This window comes from Microtus pennsylvanicus, chromosome X (genome assembly GCF_037038515.1).
Source record: "Microtus pennsylvanicus isolate mMicPen1 chromosome X, mMicPen1.hap1, whole genome shotgun sequence".
Taxonomy (NCBI): Eukaryota; Metazoa; Chordata; class Mammalia; order Rodentia; family Cricetidae; genus Microtus; species Microtus pennsylvanicus.
Window position 1 is genome coordinate 111,254,439 of NC_134601.1, and position 16,916 is coordinate 111,271,354.

At 41.5% G+C, this 16,916-nt stretch overlaps 1 protein-coding gene across 4 annotated transcripts in view; it reads left to right on the forward strand.

The window, feature by feature from the left end:
- Acot9 (acyl-CoA thioesterase 9) overlaps positions 1-16,916 on the forward strand; it is a 56,846-nt gene that overhangs the window by 19,730 nt on the left and 20,200 nt on the right. For all 4 annotated transcript variants that reach the window (XM_075957718.1, XM_075957720.1, XM_075957721.1 and 1 more), the window contains one exon: positions 16,324-16,400. In XM_075957718.1, coding sequence (XP_075813833.1) covers positions 16,324-16,400 — 77 coding nt within the window. The remainder of the gene's footprint in view (positions 1-16,323; positions 16,401-16,916) is intronic.

A 16,916-nucleotide genomic window follows, 5' to 3' on the forward strand; every position in this document is an offset into this window, starting at 1 on the left:
GTGACTTAATTGGGGGAGGGGGAGGGAAATGGGAGGCGGTGGCGGGGAAGAGACAGAAATCTTTAATAAATAAATAAATTAAAAAAAAAAAGAAAAGAGAAGATTCTCCCATAGGTCCATTAAAAAAAAAAGCTTTGAGAGGACACATCATTGTACAAAACTTTTCCACATCCTCTGAGTCTTAACAGTTTTTCTGCCCCCTCTCATGGGGTATTCTTTAAGATTCAGAGGGGATGATATAGATATCTCTATATAGGGCTGCATATTCAACAACCACTTAGTCCTTAGCACTTTTGAGGAGTTAGACGTGTCAGCATTAATTACCAGTAATTTTTTTAAAAATTAAATACTGTATCAAAGTGATTGGATTGTATTTCAATATTTATGTAATTGGCAGTAATGCTGGTTTTATTGTCCTTTTAAAAATTATAAAACAAAAAATGTGGTGCATGCCTTAAATTCCAGCACTCAGGAGGCAGAGGCAAGTGGATCTCTGTGAGTTCAAGGCCAGCATGGTTTACAAAGTGAGTTCCAGGACAGGCTCCAAAGCTACAGAGAAACCTTATCTTGAAAAACCAAAATAACGATAATAATAATAATGATAAAGCAACACACTTATAAAGTTGCTATGAATGCTTCTATGATTTGTAGACACTTAACCAAACTTCTTAGTTAATTTTTGTCCTACTCATTTTTATACACTGTAGGTTTCCTGACCTAGGGCCTGCATTCCGGGGAATCACAGCTATTTGACTCTACTATAAATAAATTAGAAAAACGATACAGGAGAGGGGAGGAGAGGGGAGAGAAAATATGAAAAGTTGTGTCATATGCCTCTCTCTCTAGCCTGTCCTTTCTCTCTGGGTTTACCAGGTAAAATTTCCAAAGCTAATCTTAGATCATGTCATTCCACTTTATAAAAACCTTCAGTGACCATTGGGCTGGAATGCATATTCCTTTGATTAGGTAGTGCCCAAGGTACTCTATAAGCTAGATGCAATCTACTTTGCCAACTTTATTCCCTTTATCATTTATGTGTTTTCTTTTTTATTCTTTCAATGCCAAGTTTTGAATCCAGGGCCTTGTGTATAATAGGCAAATGCTGCACCACTGAGCCACTTCCCAGCCCTGTGTACCTTCTTAGTGCTCATTGCTGGTTATTGAGTAGTCTGCGAGTATGGAGTTACATATCTTGGCATTCTTAGTGTGTGACACTAGCAAGTGTAAATTGTAGTAAAACACAATGTAATCATTTAGCAACCAAATGTCTGTTAGTGCCTTTTTCTTTACCTGAAATGCGTTGTGCTCTGATTCTGTGCATTCCCACTGTGCTTTAGCGTCACATCTTGCTCAGCCCCATTGACTCTTCCAGCTTGGAGCATTTGTTCAGTCTTCAAGCCCTAGTCTGTCTCTCCTTCCTGGCACCTGCTACTCTCTGTCCTACAAACGGTATACAAACATTGTTTTTTTCTCCCACTAGATGATATACTTGTTAACAGCAGTGCCCACTTCTCAATATCTGTTCGTGAAATCAATTTGGCAATTATAATTATTGAACAGCTCTTCTGGTCTGGGTATATGACAATGAGCAAGACAGAAAGTTCCTTTCTCTTAGAGAGTATATTTTACAAAAGCCCATTCATGTAATGCCCCATTCATTCATTTTTGAAACATTAACTGTATATGTATCTGCCAGTATTTGTGCTTAGTGGTGGCAGTGGAAATATGAAGAAAATGGTGTCGGTCTACATGAACCTCACTTACTATGTCATAGGGAAGCAGCCACATAAATATATAATTGCAACATATTTTGCAGTATTTCTCAGAACAGGTATTTTGGCATTTTATCCAGGAAATTTCTTAGTTCTGAAGACCTACCAGTTCATTGTGAGATGTTCAACTTCCTAATTCCTTTCTGCATCATTTTCTTGTGGCTATTACAAAATACCTATCTGATGGTTTGACTGAGAAATATCCCCCACAGTTTCAAGCATTTTAATACTCAGTTCCCAGTTTTGTGGTGCTGTTTGGTTAGGTTTAAATGATGTGGCCTTGCGGGAGGATGTCACTGGGGGTAGGTATTGAGAGATATAAAGACTCATACCATTTTTAGTTTGGTCTCTCTGTTTCCTGCTTGTGGTTCGAACAGTGAGCCCTCAACTCGCTGTTCCAGCCACCATGCTTGCTGCCATGCTTTCCCTCTAATATGTACTCTTACTCTTATCCCTTTGGATCCATTACCCAAATAACCCTTTCTGTAGCTTGCTTTGGTCCTGATTTTTTTTTTAATTCCAGCAGTAGAAAACTAACTAATACAACTGACAAAAGCAACTTAAAGTAAAAGAGAGAGGATGGATTTTGGATCCATTTCAGAGGCATTTCGGTCCATCATGCAGGTTAGGATGGTAGCATTTTTGTCAGTGAGAATGTGATTGGGGCTTCTCGTATCATGGCAGCAGACAAATCAGAGAGCAGAGTCCAGAAGCAGAAGTGAGGATAACCTTCAGAGTCCACTCTAGCGAAATAGTTCTGCCATCTAGAGTCCAAACCCCTACAGTTCCACAACATCCCAAAACAGTGCCACCAGCTGGAAATCAAGTGTTAAAAGACTGGAGTCCTAATTAAAGGAGCACATTTCACATTCAAACTGTATCCTTTCGCCTGTGATCCCCAAACGCTCATAAGCTGTCTTGTAAAGCAAAATGCAGTTAGTCTAACTTTAAAGTCCCCTGAACAGTTTCAACTCTGTTCTAAAGTTCCATGTCTCAGGGGTTAGAGAGATGCTCAGCAGTTAAGAGTGATTACTACTACAAAGGACTGGAGTTTGAGTTCCTGAACCTACTCTGGATATCTCACAATAGAAGATCTGATGCCTCTGGACTCTGCTGGCATCAGCAGTCATGTGTACACACCTCTGTCTGTCTGTCTGTCTGTCTGTCTGTCTCTCTCTCTCTCTCTCTCACACACACACACACACACAGAGAGAGAGAAAGAGGGGCAGGCCTCTGGTAGACACACATGGACACACACACAATTAAATCCTTTTTTAAAAATTTGAAGTTTTTATTGAAACTCAGGGCAAACATTTATCTGTGTGCATTTGTAAAATCAAAAAGCAACAATACTTCTTTTATAAACGGTACATGCTAAGAATTCCCATTTCAAATTTTAAAAGAGAAGAACAAGAAGGTAACAAGACTGAAACGCAGCTGACCAACCATTAAACTCTGTAGCTTCATTGTACACATTATATCTGTATCAATGTATTTTGATCATTTTCACCTGTTTCCTGGCTTTTACTTCTTGAATCCTTTTTTTTTAACAAGCTCCCATCCTTTATGATCCAGTGTTTAATCAGAGTTGCTTGCATGAGCATACATGGGAGGTTATTTACTAGAGCATAGGCAGCATTACTAGTGAATAAACCCCTGGAAATAATGGTTCCTCCCCTGGCCAGTGGCTATTAACTGCTGTTAACTCCTACCTATCAATGATTGCCAGTGTTGATAGTCAGTGGTTACAAGTAACCACAGCTGTTGTGAGTTAACAGATGCAGCAGCTCTGACATGTCATTTCACAGCATTCCTCCCTGCCCTTTGGCTCTTACATTCTTTTTGCCCTTTCTTATGCTGTGTTCCTTGGGCTGGGTGATGGACAGATACCCTGAATAGGGCTGGACCTCATTAATTTTCGTTGTTGTTTTGCTTTTTTGAGACAATATCTGTGTCTCCTTGGTTGTCCTGGAATTCCCTATGTAGACCAGGCTGGCCCTGAACTCAGGAGACCCATCCCCTCTGCCTCCTGAGTGCTGGGATTAAAGGTGTGTGCCATTGTACCTGTCTTTATCTCATTACTATTGAATTGAGGCTCATTCAAATGGCAGGACACACACACACACACACACACACACACACACACACACACACACACGGATTCTTCTTTGCCAGAATGGAACATGAATGGCCTCTAGTCCATTCCAGTAGGTTCATTAAACTATCCCGATGCCTCTAAACTTTCTCGGTTCTTTCTGTAAACTGTTTCCAAAGGCCCAAGAACAACATGGTCTGGCTTGTCACAACTGTCTTCCTTCTTGATTTCAGATTTTTTTGTATTAGTTAATTTATATTTTTATTTTTTAGAATTTTTGTTTGATTTTTTTGTACATGAATGCTTATAATTTTTGCCTTAGAGCTTATATATACACCATGCGCATGCCTGTTGACTTTCATGGAACTGATGGTTTTGAGCCACCATGTGGCTGTCAGAGCAGCAAGTGACCCTTAACCATGGCACCATCTCTCCAGCCCCAGTTACTTTTCTTGTTGCTGCGACAAAATACATGACAGCATCAATCTAGTGGAAGAAGGACTTATTTTCATTACTGGAGAACTGGAAAATCATTCTCTTTGCATAAAGTAGCCTAAAAAAAAATCCCAGGTCATTGAGACTAGAATGAAGGTTTAGGAATCTTCATAAAGCCAGAGTTTCAGACAGGGCAGGACAATCAGGAAATAGAGAACCAGTTGCATCAGCCCACCTCAACACACATTTAGATAAAAGAATATAATGTCTTTAAGAATTTCGATGGCAGTTAGTAAAAAGATTTACCTGATAGAGCACAGGTAATGGTGAACACAATTAATTCATAATAATAATAGCTCCAAAAGTAGGAACTATGAAACCCAGGTCCTCAGATCATCTTAACTGGTCCCCTGTAGTCCATTTTGAAGAGAAATACAAGCCCTCCATTGGTTGTTCAACTGTTTCAGTAGGGTCCCTGTGTCTCACCTTAAACCCTTACTGGAAAATTGGACTTTCTTCTTCACAGGTGAACCCTGTCAGTAATTCTTTGGAGGTTGCAGCTGTTATAGTATACCCTTTTAAATGGGCTGAAGTCTGTCTCCTAGGTGGTTGTCTTTTTTTTTATGTATTTTTTTTTATTGATAAAAGGAGAATAAAGAAAAGAAAGAAAAAAAAACAAATTTCCACCTCCTCCCAGCCTCCCATTTCCCTCCCCCTCCTCCCATTCTTCTCCCCCTCCTCCCCCTCCCTCTCCAGTCCAAAGAGAAGTCAGGGTTCCCTGCCCTGTGGTAAGTCCTAGGTCCTCCCCCCTCCGTCCATATCTAGGAAGGTGAACATCCAAACTGGCTAGGCTCCCACCAAGCCAGCACATTGCGTTGGATCAAAACCGCGTGCCATTGTCCTTGGCGTGTCATCAGCCCTCATTGTTCGTCATGTTCAGAGAGTCCAGTTTTATCCCATGCTTTTTTTGGTGACAGTCCAGCTGGCCTTGGTGAGCTCCCAGTAGATCAGCTCCACTGTCTCAGTGGGTGGGTGCACCCCTCGTGGTCCCGACTTCTTTGCTCATGTTCTCCCTCCTGCTCCTCCTTGGGACCTTGGGAGCTCTATCCAGTGTTCCAGTGTGGGTCTCTGTCTCTATCTCCATCCATCGCCAGATGAAAGTTCTAGGATGATATGCATGATATTCGTCAGTATTGCTCTAGGATAGGGTCATTTCAGGTTCCCTATCCTCAGCTGCCCAAGGAACTAACTGGGGGCCTCAGCTTGGGCACCTGGGATCCCCTCTAGGGTCAAGTCTCCTGCCCATCCTAAAGTGGGTCCTTTAACTAAGAAATGGGGTTCCGTGCTCCCCTATCCAACCTTCCTTTATCCCGATCCTCCTGTTTCCCCAAGTCCCCCCTCCTTTCCTTCTACCTTTTCTCTCCCCATCTCCCCTTACCCCCATCCCACCCCACCCCCAACATCCCACTTTTCTCCCCGGCAATTTTGTCTACTTCCCTTATCCAAGAGGATAACTATATGTTTTTCCTTGGGTTCACCTTCTTACTTAGCTTCTTTAGATTCGCCTATTGTAGACTCCGTGGCCCCTATTTATGGCTAGAAACCAATTATGAGTGAGTACATCCCATGTTCATCTTTTTGGGTCTGGGATACCTCACTCAGGATAGTGTTTTCTATTTCCATCCATTTGCATGCAAAATTCGAGAAGTCATTGTTTTTTACCGCAGCGTAGTACTCTAATGTGTATATATTCCATACTTTCTTCATCCATTCTTCCATTGAAGGGCATCTAGGTTGTTTCCAGGTTCTGGCTATTACAAATAATACTGCTATGAACATAGTTGAACAAATGCTTTTGACATATGATAGAGCATCTCTTGGGTAAATTCCCAAGAGTGGTATTGCTGGGTCGAGGGGTAGGTTGATCCCGAATTTCCTGAGAAACCGAAACACTGACTTCCACAGTGGTTGTACAAGATTGCATTCCCACCAGCAATAGATGAGTGTACCCCTTCCTCCACAGCCTCTCCAGCAAAGGCTATCCTTGGTGTTTTTGACTTTAGTCATTCTGACAGGTGTAAGATGATATCTCAAAGTTGTTTTGATTTGCATTTCCCTGATCGCTAAGGAGGTTGAGCATGACCTTAAGTGTCTTTTGGCCATTTGAACTTCTTCTGTTGAGAATTCTCTGTTCAGTTCAGTGCCCCATTTTTTAATTGGGTTAATTAGCCTTTTAAAGTCTAGTTTCTTGAGTTCTCTATATATTTTGGAGATCAGACCTTTGTCTGTTGTGGGGTTGGTGAAGATCTTCTCCCAGTCAGTAGGTTGCCTTTGTGTCTTAGTGACAGTGTCCTTTCCTTTACAGAAGCTTCTCAGTTTTAGTAGGTCCCATTTATTCAATGTTGCCCTTAATGTCTGTGCTTCTGGGGTTATACCTAAGAAGCGATCACCTGTGCCCATCTGTTGTAGGGTATTTCCCACTTTCTCTTCTATCAGGTTCAGTGTTATCGGGCTGATATTGAGGTCTTTAATCCATTTGGACTTGAGTTTTGTGCACGGTGATAGATATGGGTCTATTTTCATTCTTCTACAGGTTGACATCCAGTTGTGCCAGCACCATTTGTTGAAGATGCTTTCTTTCTTCCATTGTATACTTTTAGCTCCTTTATCGAAAATGAGGTGTTCATAGGTTTGTGGGATTAAATCCGGGTCTTCTATACGATTCCATTGGTCGACTTCTCTGTTTTTATGCCAGTACCACCCTGTTTTCATTACTGTAGCTCTGTAATAGAGTTTGAAGTCAGGGATGGTAATGCCTCCAGACAATCCTTTATTGTATAGGATTGTTTTGGCTATCCTGGGTTTTTTGTTTTTCCATATAAAGTTGATTATTGTCCTCTCCAGATCTGTGAAGAATTTTGATGGGATCTTGATGGGGATTGCATTGAATCTATAAATTGCCTTTGGTAGAATTGCCATTTTTACTATGTTGATCCTCCCAATCCAAGAGCAAGGGATGTCCATCCATTTTTTGGTATCCTCCTCAATTTCTTTCTTCAATGCCTTAAAGTTCTTGTCAAATAGATCTTTCACTTCCTTGGTTAGATTTACCCCAAGATATTTTATGCTGTTTGTGGCTATCGTGAATGGAGAAGCTTCTCTGATTTCCCTCTCTGCTTCCATATCCTTTGTGTATAAGAGGGCGACTGATTTTTTGGAGTTGATCTTGTATCCTGCCACATTACTAAAGCTGTTTATCAGCTGTAAAAGTTCTTTGGTGGAGTTTTGGGGGTCGCTTATGTACACTATCATATCATCTGCGAATAACGAAAGTTTAACTTCTTCCTTTCCAATTCGAATCCCCTTGATCCCATTATGTTGTCTTATTGCTATTGCTAGAACTTCCAGCACTATATTGAAGAGGTATGGTGAAAGTGGACAGCCTTGTCGTGTTCCTGAGTTAAGCGGGATGGCTTTGAGTTTCTCTCCGTTTAATTTGATGTTAGCTGTCGGTTTGCTGTATATAGCTTTTATTATATTTAGGTATGACCCTTGTATCCCTAATCTCTCCAAGACTTTTAACATAAATGGATGTTGAATTTTGTCAAATGCTTTTTCAGCATCTAAAGAAATGATCATATGGTTTTTTTCTTTCAGTTTATTTATATGCTGGATTACATTGATAGATTTTCGTATGTTGAACCAGCCCTGCATCTCAGGAATGAAGCCTACTTGATCATAATGTATAATTTTTCGGATGTGTTCTTGGATTCGGTTTGCCAGTATATTGTTGAGGATTTTTGCGTCGATATTCATGAGTGAGATTGGCCTATAATTCTCTTTCCTGGTTGAGTCTTTGTGTGGTTTTGGTATCAGAGTAACTGTAGCTTCATAAAAGGAACTTGGTAGTGACCCTTCTGTTTCTATATTGTGGAATACATTGAGGAGTATAGGAATTAGGTCTTCTTGGAAGTTCTGGTAGAATTCCGCATTGAACCCATCTGGCCCTGGGCTTTTTTTGGTAGGGAGGTTTTTGATAACAGCTTCTAATTCTTCGCGACTTACAGGTCTGTTTAGATTGTTCACCTGGTCCTGGTTTAATTTTGGTAAATGATATTTATCTAAAAAAGTGTCCATTTCTTTTACATTTTCCAGTTTAGTGGCATACAGGCTTTTGTAGTAAGATCTAATGACTCTCTGAATTTCCTCTGTGTTTGTGGTTATGTCCCCCTTTTCATTTCTGATCTTATTAATTTGCGTGTTCTCTCTCTGCCGTTTGATTAGTTTGGATAGGGGTTTATCAATCTTGTTGATTTTCTCCAGGAACCAGCTTTTTGTTTCATTGATTCTTTGGACTGTTTTCTGTGTTTCTATTTTGTTGATTTCAGCCCTCAGTTTGATTATTTCCAATCTTCTACTCCTCCTAGGTGAGTCTGCTTCTTTTTTTTCTAGAGCTTTCAGGTGGGCTGTTAAGTCTTCAATATGTGCTTTCTCTGTTTTCTTTAAGTGGGCACTTAGTGCGATGAACTTTCCTCTTAACACTGCTTTCATAGTGTCCCATAAGTTTGAGTATGTTGTTTCTTTATTTTCATTGAATTCAAGGAAGACTTTAATTTCTTTCTTTATTTCTTCCTTAATCCAGGTATGGTTCAGTAGTTGACTGTTCAGTTTCCATGAGTTTGTAGGCTTTCTGGGGGTAGCATTGTTGTTGAATTCTAACTTTAATCCATGGTGATCTGATAAGACGCAGGTGGTTACTAATATTTTTTTGTAACTGTGTAAGTTAGCTTTGCTACCGAGTATGTGGTCAATTTTCGAGAAGGTTCCATGAGCTGCAGAGAAGAAGGTATATTCTTTCCTGTTCGGGTGGAATAATCTATAGATGTCTGTTAAGTCCATTTGCTTCATTACCTCCATTAATTCTCTAATTTCTCTGTTAGGTTTCTGTTTGATTGACCTGTCCATTGGTGAGAGAGGAGTGTTGAAGTCTCCTACTATTAGTGTGTGTGGTTTGATGGCTGCCTTGAGTTTTAGTAATGTTTCTTTTACATACATGGGTGCTTTTATATTAGGGGCGTAGATATTCAGAATTGAGACTTCATCCTGATGAATTGTTCCTGTTATGAGTATAAAATGTCCCTCTCCATCTCTTCTGATTGATTTAAGTTTGAAGTCCACTTTGTTAGAAATTAGTATGGCCACACCTGCTTGTTTCTTAGGTCCATTTGCTTGATAGGCCTTTTCCCAGCCCTTTACTCTGAGTAGGTGCCTGTCTTTGTGGTTGAGGTGTGTTTCTTGTAGACAGCAGAATGTTGGATCCTGTTTTCGAATCCAATCCCTTAGTCTGTGCCTTTTTATAGGTGAGTTGAGCCCATTGACATTAAGTGATATTAATGACCAGTGGTTGTTAACTCCGGTCACTTTTTTAGTAGTAGGGTTTGTGTGTTTCCCTTCTTTGAGATGCGCTGGTGAAAGGTCTCTAGATGACTGAGTTATTGTGGGCATTGTTGGACTCCTTGGTTAGTGATTTTCCTTCTATAATTTTCTGTAAGGCTGGATTTGTGGCTACGTATTGTTTAAATTTGTTTTTATCCTGGAAAATTTTGTTTTCTCCATTTATAGTGAACGAAAGCTTGGCTGGATATAGTAGTCTGGGCTTGCATCCATGATCTCTTAGTTTTTGCAGTACATCTATCCAGGACCTTCTGGCTTTCATGGTTTCCATAGAGAAGTCAGGTGTAAGTCTGATAGGTTTACCTTTATAAGTAACTTGGCCTTTTTCCTTTGCGGCTCTTAATATTCTTTCTTTATTCTGTATATTTTGTGTTTTGATTATTATATGGCGAGTGGATGTTTTCTTTTGATCCAGCCTATTTGGTGTTCTGTATGCTTCTTGAACCTTCATAGGTACCTCTTTCTTCAGGTTGGGAAAGTTTTCTTCTATAATTTTATTAAGTATATTTTCTGTACCGTTGAGCTGCACTTCTTCTCCTTCTTCTACTCCAATTATTCTTAGGTTTGGTCTTTTTATTGTGTCCCAAATTTCCTGAATGTTTTGTGATGAGAGTTTGTTGGTTTTGCTGTTTTCTTTGATCAGTGTGTTTATTTTCTCTATGGTATCTTCAGTGTCTGATATTCTCTCTTCTATCTCTTGTAATCTGTTGTTAGTACCTGTCTCTGTCATTCCTGTTCGTTTACCCAGATTTTCCATCTCCATTCTTCCCTCGGTTTGTGCTTTCTTCATTGCTTCCATTTCATTCTTCATGTCTTGAACCGCTTCCCTAACCTGTTTGATTGCTTTTTTTTGTTTCTCTTGGTTTTCTTGCGTGTCTTTGAGCGATTTATTCATTTCCTCTACCTTTTTGTTTGTAATCTCTAATTGTTTATGGCAGTTTTTCACCTCCTGTTTAAGGTCCTCTATAATTTTCATATAGTTAACTTTTGAGTCGATTTCTTCTATTTCTTCAGGAGTAGGGTGTACAATTCTTTTTATTTCGGGATCCCTGGTTTCTGGTGGTGTCATGATGCCTTTCAGGTTGTTGCAGGAATTCTTGTATTGGCGCCTTCCCATCTCTTCCTTCAAATGGAGCCAGGAGAGGCCTGGTCTCTTGGTCCAGTCTTTGCTGTGATTGACTCTCTGGGTATATCTCTTCAGTGTAGAAGTAGGAACCGTTCCCGACCCGATGGGATTACTCAGCAACTAAACAGGGCCGCCAGTAGCACAATGATCCAGGGCCAACAGGATGAATGGAGCAAGGGTGGCGGGTAGTAACCAGGAGTTCGCAGGAAGCCTGGCACCAGAGCTGAAGGTGCCCGGCTCCCTTACAGGGGACCCTGAGGCCTGCCCAGTAGGCAGGCACTCACCGCTCTGGGTGGGTCGCCTTAGTTTAGGAGCTTAAAACTGTACTTGAGCACTGGTCCTAGCATACAGCAGGGCAGGGTTGGGGAGGGGTGTTGGGGGGGCTGGGTCGTGCGAAAGAAAGACAGCCCTGCAGAAGGAGCTGGGGGAGGGGGTTTGTGCTCTCTTCCGGGACAGTCTGCCCCTGGATAGCACACACTCACCCGTCCTGATGGGATTCCTCAGCAACTAAACAGGGCCGCCAGTAGCCCAATGATCCAGGGCCAACAGGATGAATGGAGCAAGGGGGGGATGGTATCCAGGAGCGCGCAGGAAGCCTGGCTCCAGAGCTGAAGGTGCCCGGCTCCCTTACAGGGGACCCTGAGGTCTGCCCGGTAGGCAGGCACTCACCGCTCTGGGTGGGTCGCCTTAGTTTAGGAGCTTAAAACTGTACTTGAGCACTGGTCCTAGCATACAGCAGGGCAGGGTTGGGGAGGGGTGTTGGGGGGGCTGGGTCGTGCGAAAGAAAGACAGCCCTGCAGAAGGAGCTGGGGGAGGGGGTTTGTGCTCTCTTCCGGGACAGTCTGCCCCTGGATAGCACACACTCACCCGTCCTGATGGGATTCCTCAGCAACTAAACAGGGCCGCCAGTAGCCCAATGATCCAGGGCCAACAGGATGAATGGAGCAAGGGGGGGATGGTATCCAGGAGCGCGCAGGAAGCCTGGCTCCAGAGCTGAAGGTGCCCGGCTCCCTTACAGGGGACCCTGAGGTCTGCCCGGTAGGCAGGCACTCACCGCTCTGGGTGGGTCGCCTTAGTTTAGGAGCTTAAAACTGTACTTGAGCACTGGTCCTAGCATACAGCAGGGCAGGGTTGGGGAGGGGTGCTGGGGGGGCTGGGTCGTGGGAAAGAAAGACAGCCCTGCAGAAGGAGCTGGGGGAGGGGGTTTGTGCTCTTTTCCGGGACAGTCCGCCCCTGGATAGCACACACTCACCTGTCCTGATGAGATTCCTCAGCAACTAAGCAGGGCCGCCAGTAGCCCAATGATCCAGGGCCAACAGGATGAATGGAGCAAGGGGGGGATGGTATCCAGGAGTGTGCAGGAAGCCTGGCGCCAGAGCTGAAGGTGCCTGGCTCCCTTACAGGGGACCCTGAGGTCTGCCCGGTAGGCAGGCACTCACCGCTCTGGGTGGGTCGCCTTAGTTTAGGAGCTTAAAACTGTACTTGAGCACTGGTCCTAGCATACGGCAGGGCAGGGTTGGGGAGGGGTGCTCGGTGGTTGTCTTTTTTAAGTGTTTAGGAGCAAACTTGGTCCAAGTAACAATCTTGTTTGGGATCTTGTAGAACCTTTTAAATAAGTATATGACCATAAAATTATATTTATTGTTTCACAGTTTCATAAACAATCATATAATTCAAACATATTCACCACCCCACCCATTTTCCTCTCCTTTCTTCTTCTCAAGTCATCCTCCTCCTTTCATGTGAGTTTTGCATGACCCACTGGTTGTAATTAGGTTTGCATGTATAAACACAGGGGAGGGTTATTTACTGGAACATGGACAGCTTAGCCAGTGGCTATGACATGGAAAAATGTGACTGCACCTTCTACAGCAATCATTAACTGCCAGTAGCCCCTCCTGGAGAGGTGGGCCTCCTAAGACCCTCCCCTGTTCATGGTGGAATTTTGATGGGTACAGTCTTGTGTTGTTCACCGGCTCTTCTGTAGTATGAGGAACGGCAGGCTGCTTCCCGCCACCCGGCTAGCTTTACCCAAAATAATTACACAGAAACTGTATTCTTTTAAACACTGCTTGGCCCATTAGTTTTAACCTCTTATTGGCTAGCTCTTACATATTGATCTAACCCTTTTCTAATATTCTGTGTAGCACCACGAGCTGGCTTACCAGGGAAGATCTTAAGCTGCATCTGTCTGGAGTGGGACCATCATGGCGACTGCCTGACTCGGCTTCTTTCTCCTAGCATTCTGTTCTGTCCACTCTGCCTATCTAAGCTGCTGTCCTATCAAAAGGGCCAAGGCAGTTTATTTAACCAATGAAATTAACACGAAACAGAAGACTCTCCCACATCACTCTTCTTTGAGTTCATGGATACAGCAGCCATGCCGTGTTCAGAGGATAGAATTCCACAGTCTTCCTCCCCATCTTCTGGCTCTTAATTTTTTTTCGTCCTCTCTTCCATGATGTTCCCCTGAACCTTCTATAGGGTGATACAAATGTCCCATTTAGGACTGTCTCTAATTTTTTAATCAATTCATTAAATAGCTGAGGGTGTTGATGCCTGCCTGTGATTCCAGCACTTGGGAGGTCAAGGCATGAGGGTCATAAGTTCAAGATCATTGTTACCTACATAGCAAGTTCAGAAAGCCAACCTGGACTCCATGACACCCTGTCTCAAATACAGTTTGCTCAAAAGCATCTTCCTCAAGGTGGTAAGACTAATGAACCACTTTAATGAACATTTGTTTACCTAGACTATACATATGTTGGCCTCAAGTAAAAAATGGAATTTTTTATCTAATATAAGAGTTATCTAAACTTATCTGAGTAATTTTCTTTAGTTGTTTGAGGAGAAACCTGGAAAACACAAGCAGCTTTAATCCTGAAAGGGGATCAGTTACTAAAACTGAAGACTCTTCCCTTCAGAGGGAAGACATTTTTGTGTAAGTGGTTTCCTTGTTCAGAAAGACTTTACCTGCTGAGCCATCTTGCCAGCTCCATTTTCCGTCAAAATTTGTTTTTGTTTTCCTCCCACTGCCCCCTTCTGCATCATTGCTTTCTTTTGTTTTATTCCACCCTTAGTAGTGTCTTTTTCATTTCTTTGTTTATTTCTTTCTTGTTTGTTTTTTTAAGACACGGTTTCTCTGTGTAGCCTTGGCTGTCCTAGAACTCATTCTGTAGACCAGGCTGGCCTTGAACTCACAGAGATCCCCTGCCTCTGCCTCCCAAGTACTGGGATTAAAACCATGCACCACCACTGCCCAACTTTCATTTTTTATGTCTCATGAGACATTTTTCATATCTCAGGCTTAGGTTGGTTAATGGATTCAATTAGCCTGGTAAGCCTCTAAGAGATCCTAGTAGCCTTTATGGAATCTCTTTTGTTTCCTTGAATACAACGAGTTTTCTAACTCCCGTTTCCCTTTGGGTTCCGATGTAACCACATGATTATCTGAATAAAATGTCAGACTATCTTTTGTTTTTGTAAAATATAATTGTATCAGGCTAAATTTTGCTTTTAAATTTATGAGGCTGAGTTCTATACTTGAACTAGATGTTTTGGTTATGATCTGTAGACCTTCTGAAGATATATACAGGAAACAATTAAAACAGGCAAAGGAGATTGTGCTGATAAGAAAGTTTTAGGATGTCAAACAACTTCTTAAGTGTTTCTCTACTGTTTGAGAGAGACATTATGCATATGTGTTACAATTGTGTAGCTTGGTACTCTTGTGGAATTCCTATCAGTGGGTACAGGAGCTGTCTCTGACTCTTTTGCCGGCTTTTGGGAACCTGCTCCTCATACTGGGTTGCTTTGTTCATCCTTAATACATGAGGAGCTGCTTAGTCTTACAGCAACTTGATATGCTATGTTTTGTTGATATTTATGGGAGACCTGCCCTTTCTTAAACAGAAATGGAGGGGGACTGGATTGGGGGATAGGAACAGACAGGGCAATGGGGGGGGACGTACTAGGAGGAGAGGAAGGAGGGGAAACTGCGGCTGGGATGTAAAATAAACAAATATGTGTATGATAAAAAGAAATAAATTAAATAGGCAAAAAAGAGAAAGTTTTAGGATCAAGACAGGAGGGCCTGGAGCATACATTATGCACAGAAATAGTAGGATAGAGAATCTAGACTTTTTATGACTGATTAAAACACCACAGATTTGGTCAGAGACTCTTAGAATGTGTTGGGGTTTTTTTTGAACAGTATGTTTAATGTTATCCATTTGACCATTTGAGTAGATCCTTATAACTAGCATAGAACTTAGAGCCTTGTCTATTTAGTTCAGTTTAATGTTAGCAATTCTTCCACCCTTTAGAGTTTCCCTGTCTAGTGTCTCTTCACTCTATAGGATATCTACTGATTAGTGCCTAACCTCTGGATCCCCTATAGCCTTTCTGATCAGGACTGGAGTTTTAGGGCCCTTTTAGAGGGCTTCTGTTTTCCATTGGGTCTTGGTTGACCTTGAAATGCACAGATCAAAATACCAGCTATCCTCTTAGTTTTATATATATATATATATATATATATATATATATATATATATATATATTTCACTTAATGTAATACATTCTAGTTTAGTATATTTTTCTGCAGATAACAACTACACACACACACACACACACACACACACACAAAGCTAAGAGGATATGTATGTATATGACAGGATGACAGTCACACAAGACTATAATCACACAAGGTAGCCTGAAACCCACCAGGCTAGCCTGTAGTAATAGGAGTGGCGGACTACATTCCTGGCACCCGGCCGCCTGCACGGCTAGCTTTATACCCGAAATAATTACACAGAAAACTGTATTCTTTTAAACACTGCCTGGACCATTAGTTCCAGCCTTTTATTGGCTAGCTCTTACATATTGATCTAACCCATTTCTAATATTCTGTGTAGCACCACGAGCTGGCTTACCAGGGAGGATCTTAACCTGCGTCTGTCTGGAGTGGGAGAATCATGGCGACTGCGACTCGGCTTCTTTCTCCCAGCATTCTGTTCTGTCTACTCTGCCTACCTAATTTTCTGTCCTACCAGGCCAAGCAGTTTTCTTTATTAGTTAACCAATGAAAGCAACAGATAAGATACAGGACCCACCTCCATCACTAGCCTTAGACTCACAGGCACTGTTCTGCCTCAGCCTCCCCAGATGATAGGATTACAGGCATATCCTATCATACCTAGCCAGCATTTTTAGTCTTAAGAGGTAGTAGTGGGTTCTAATTTTGACATTTGGATAACACCTAGACCTAGAATACTTTCAGTTCTTGGGGATATGATATTTTAGCCATATTCATACAAATGGTATTGACTATACTATATAATAACCTAAAAGAATAACAGTAATGAATACTTTCAGAACTGTGGTCAGTCTTCCCAACAAATGCATTCCTTATAACTTTATTTTTCTCTACCTTTGTTCTTTAGCTGCAAAATAATGAGGATTATTGGCCTGTTTTGGATGCAACCTTTGTCATGGTGGCTCGAGATTCTGAAAATAAAGGGTAATTGTCACTTTTTCATAATTCCTTAATTTGAAAAATCTTCAAGACTTCAGAGAAAACTAATGAATTTCCATATGCCCATGACCTGAGTATAACAGACTTAATTGAACATGTTTGCCAAATTCACATTTTTCTCTAAAGGAGACGTATAATATTTTAAAAAGAAATGTCATACATGATGGCATTTTACCTTACAAAGATGTAAGAATCTTTTTATGAATGTAGATATTTTATTTTATTTATTAACTGCATACACTGTTTCCTGATTAAACTCCTCTTGCATACTCCTGGCTGCAGTAGTCACCATTTTCCTTTCAGGTTGACTTGTTTTTAGCTGCTGCAGATTAGAGAGAACTGTGGTGCTTGTTTTACCATGTTCGGCTCATTTCACTTAACATAATGCACTCTAGTTCAGTATATTTTTCTGCAGATAACAACTTCATTCTAAACAGCTAAATAATACTCTATTGTATATATGTATTTTATTTTAATTTTTCTATTTATTAGTTGATAGAT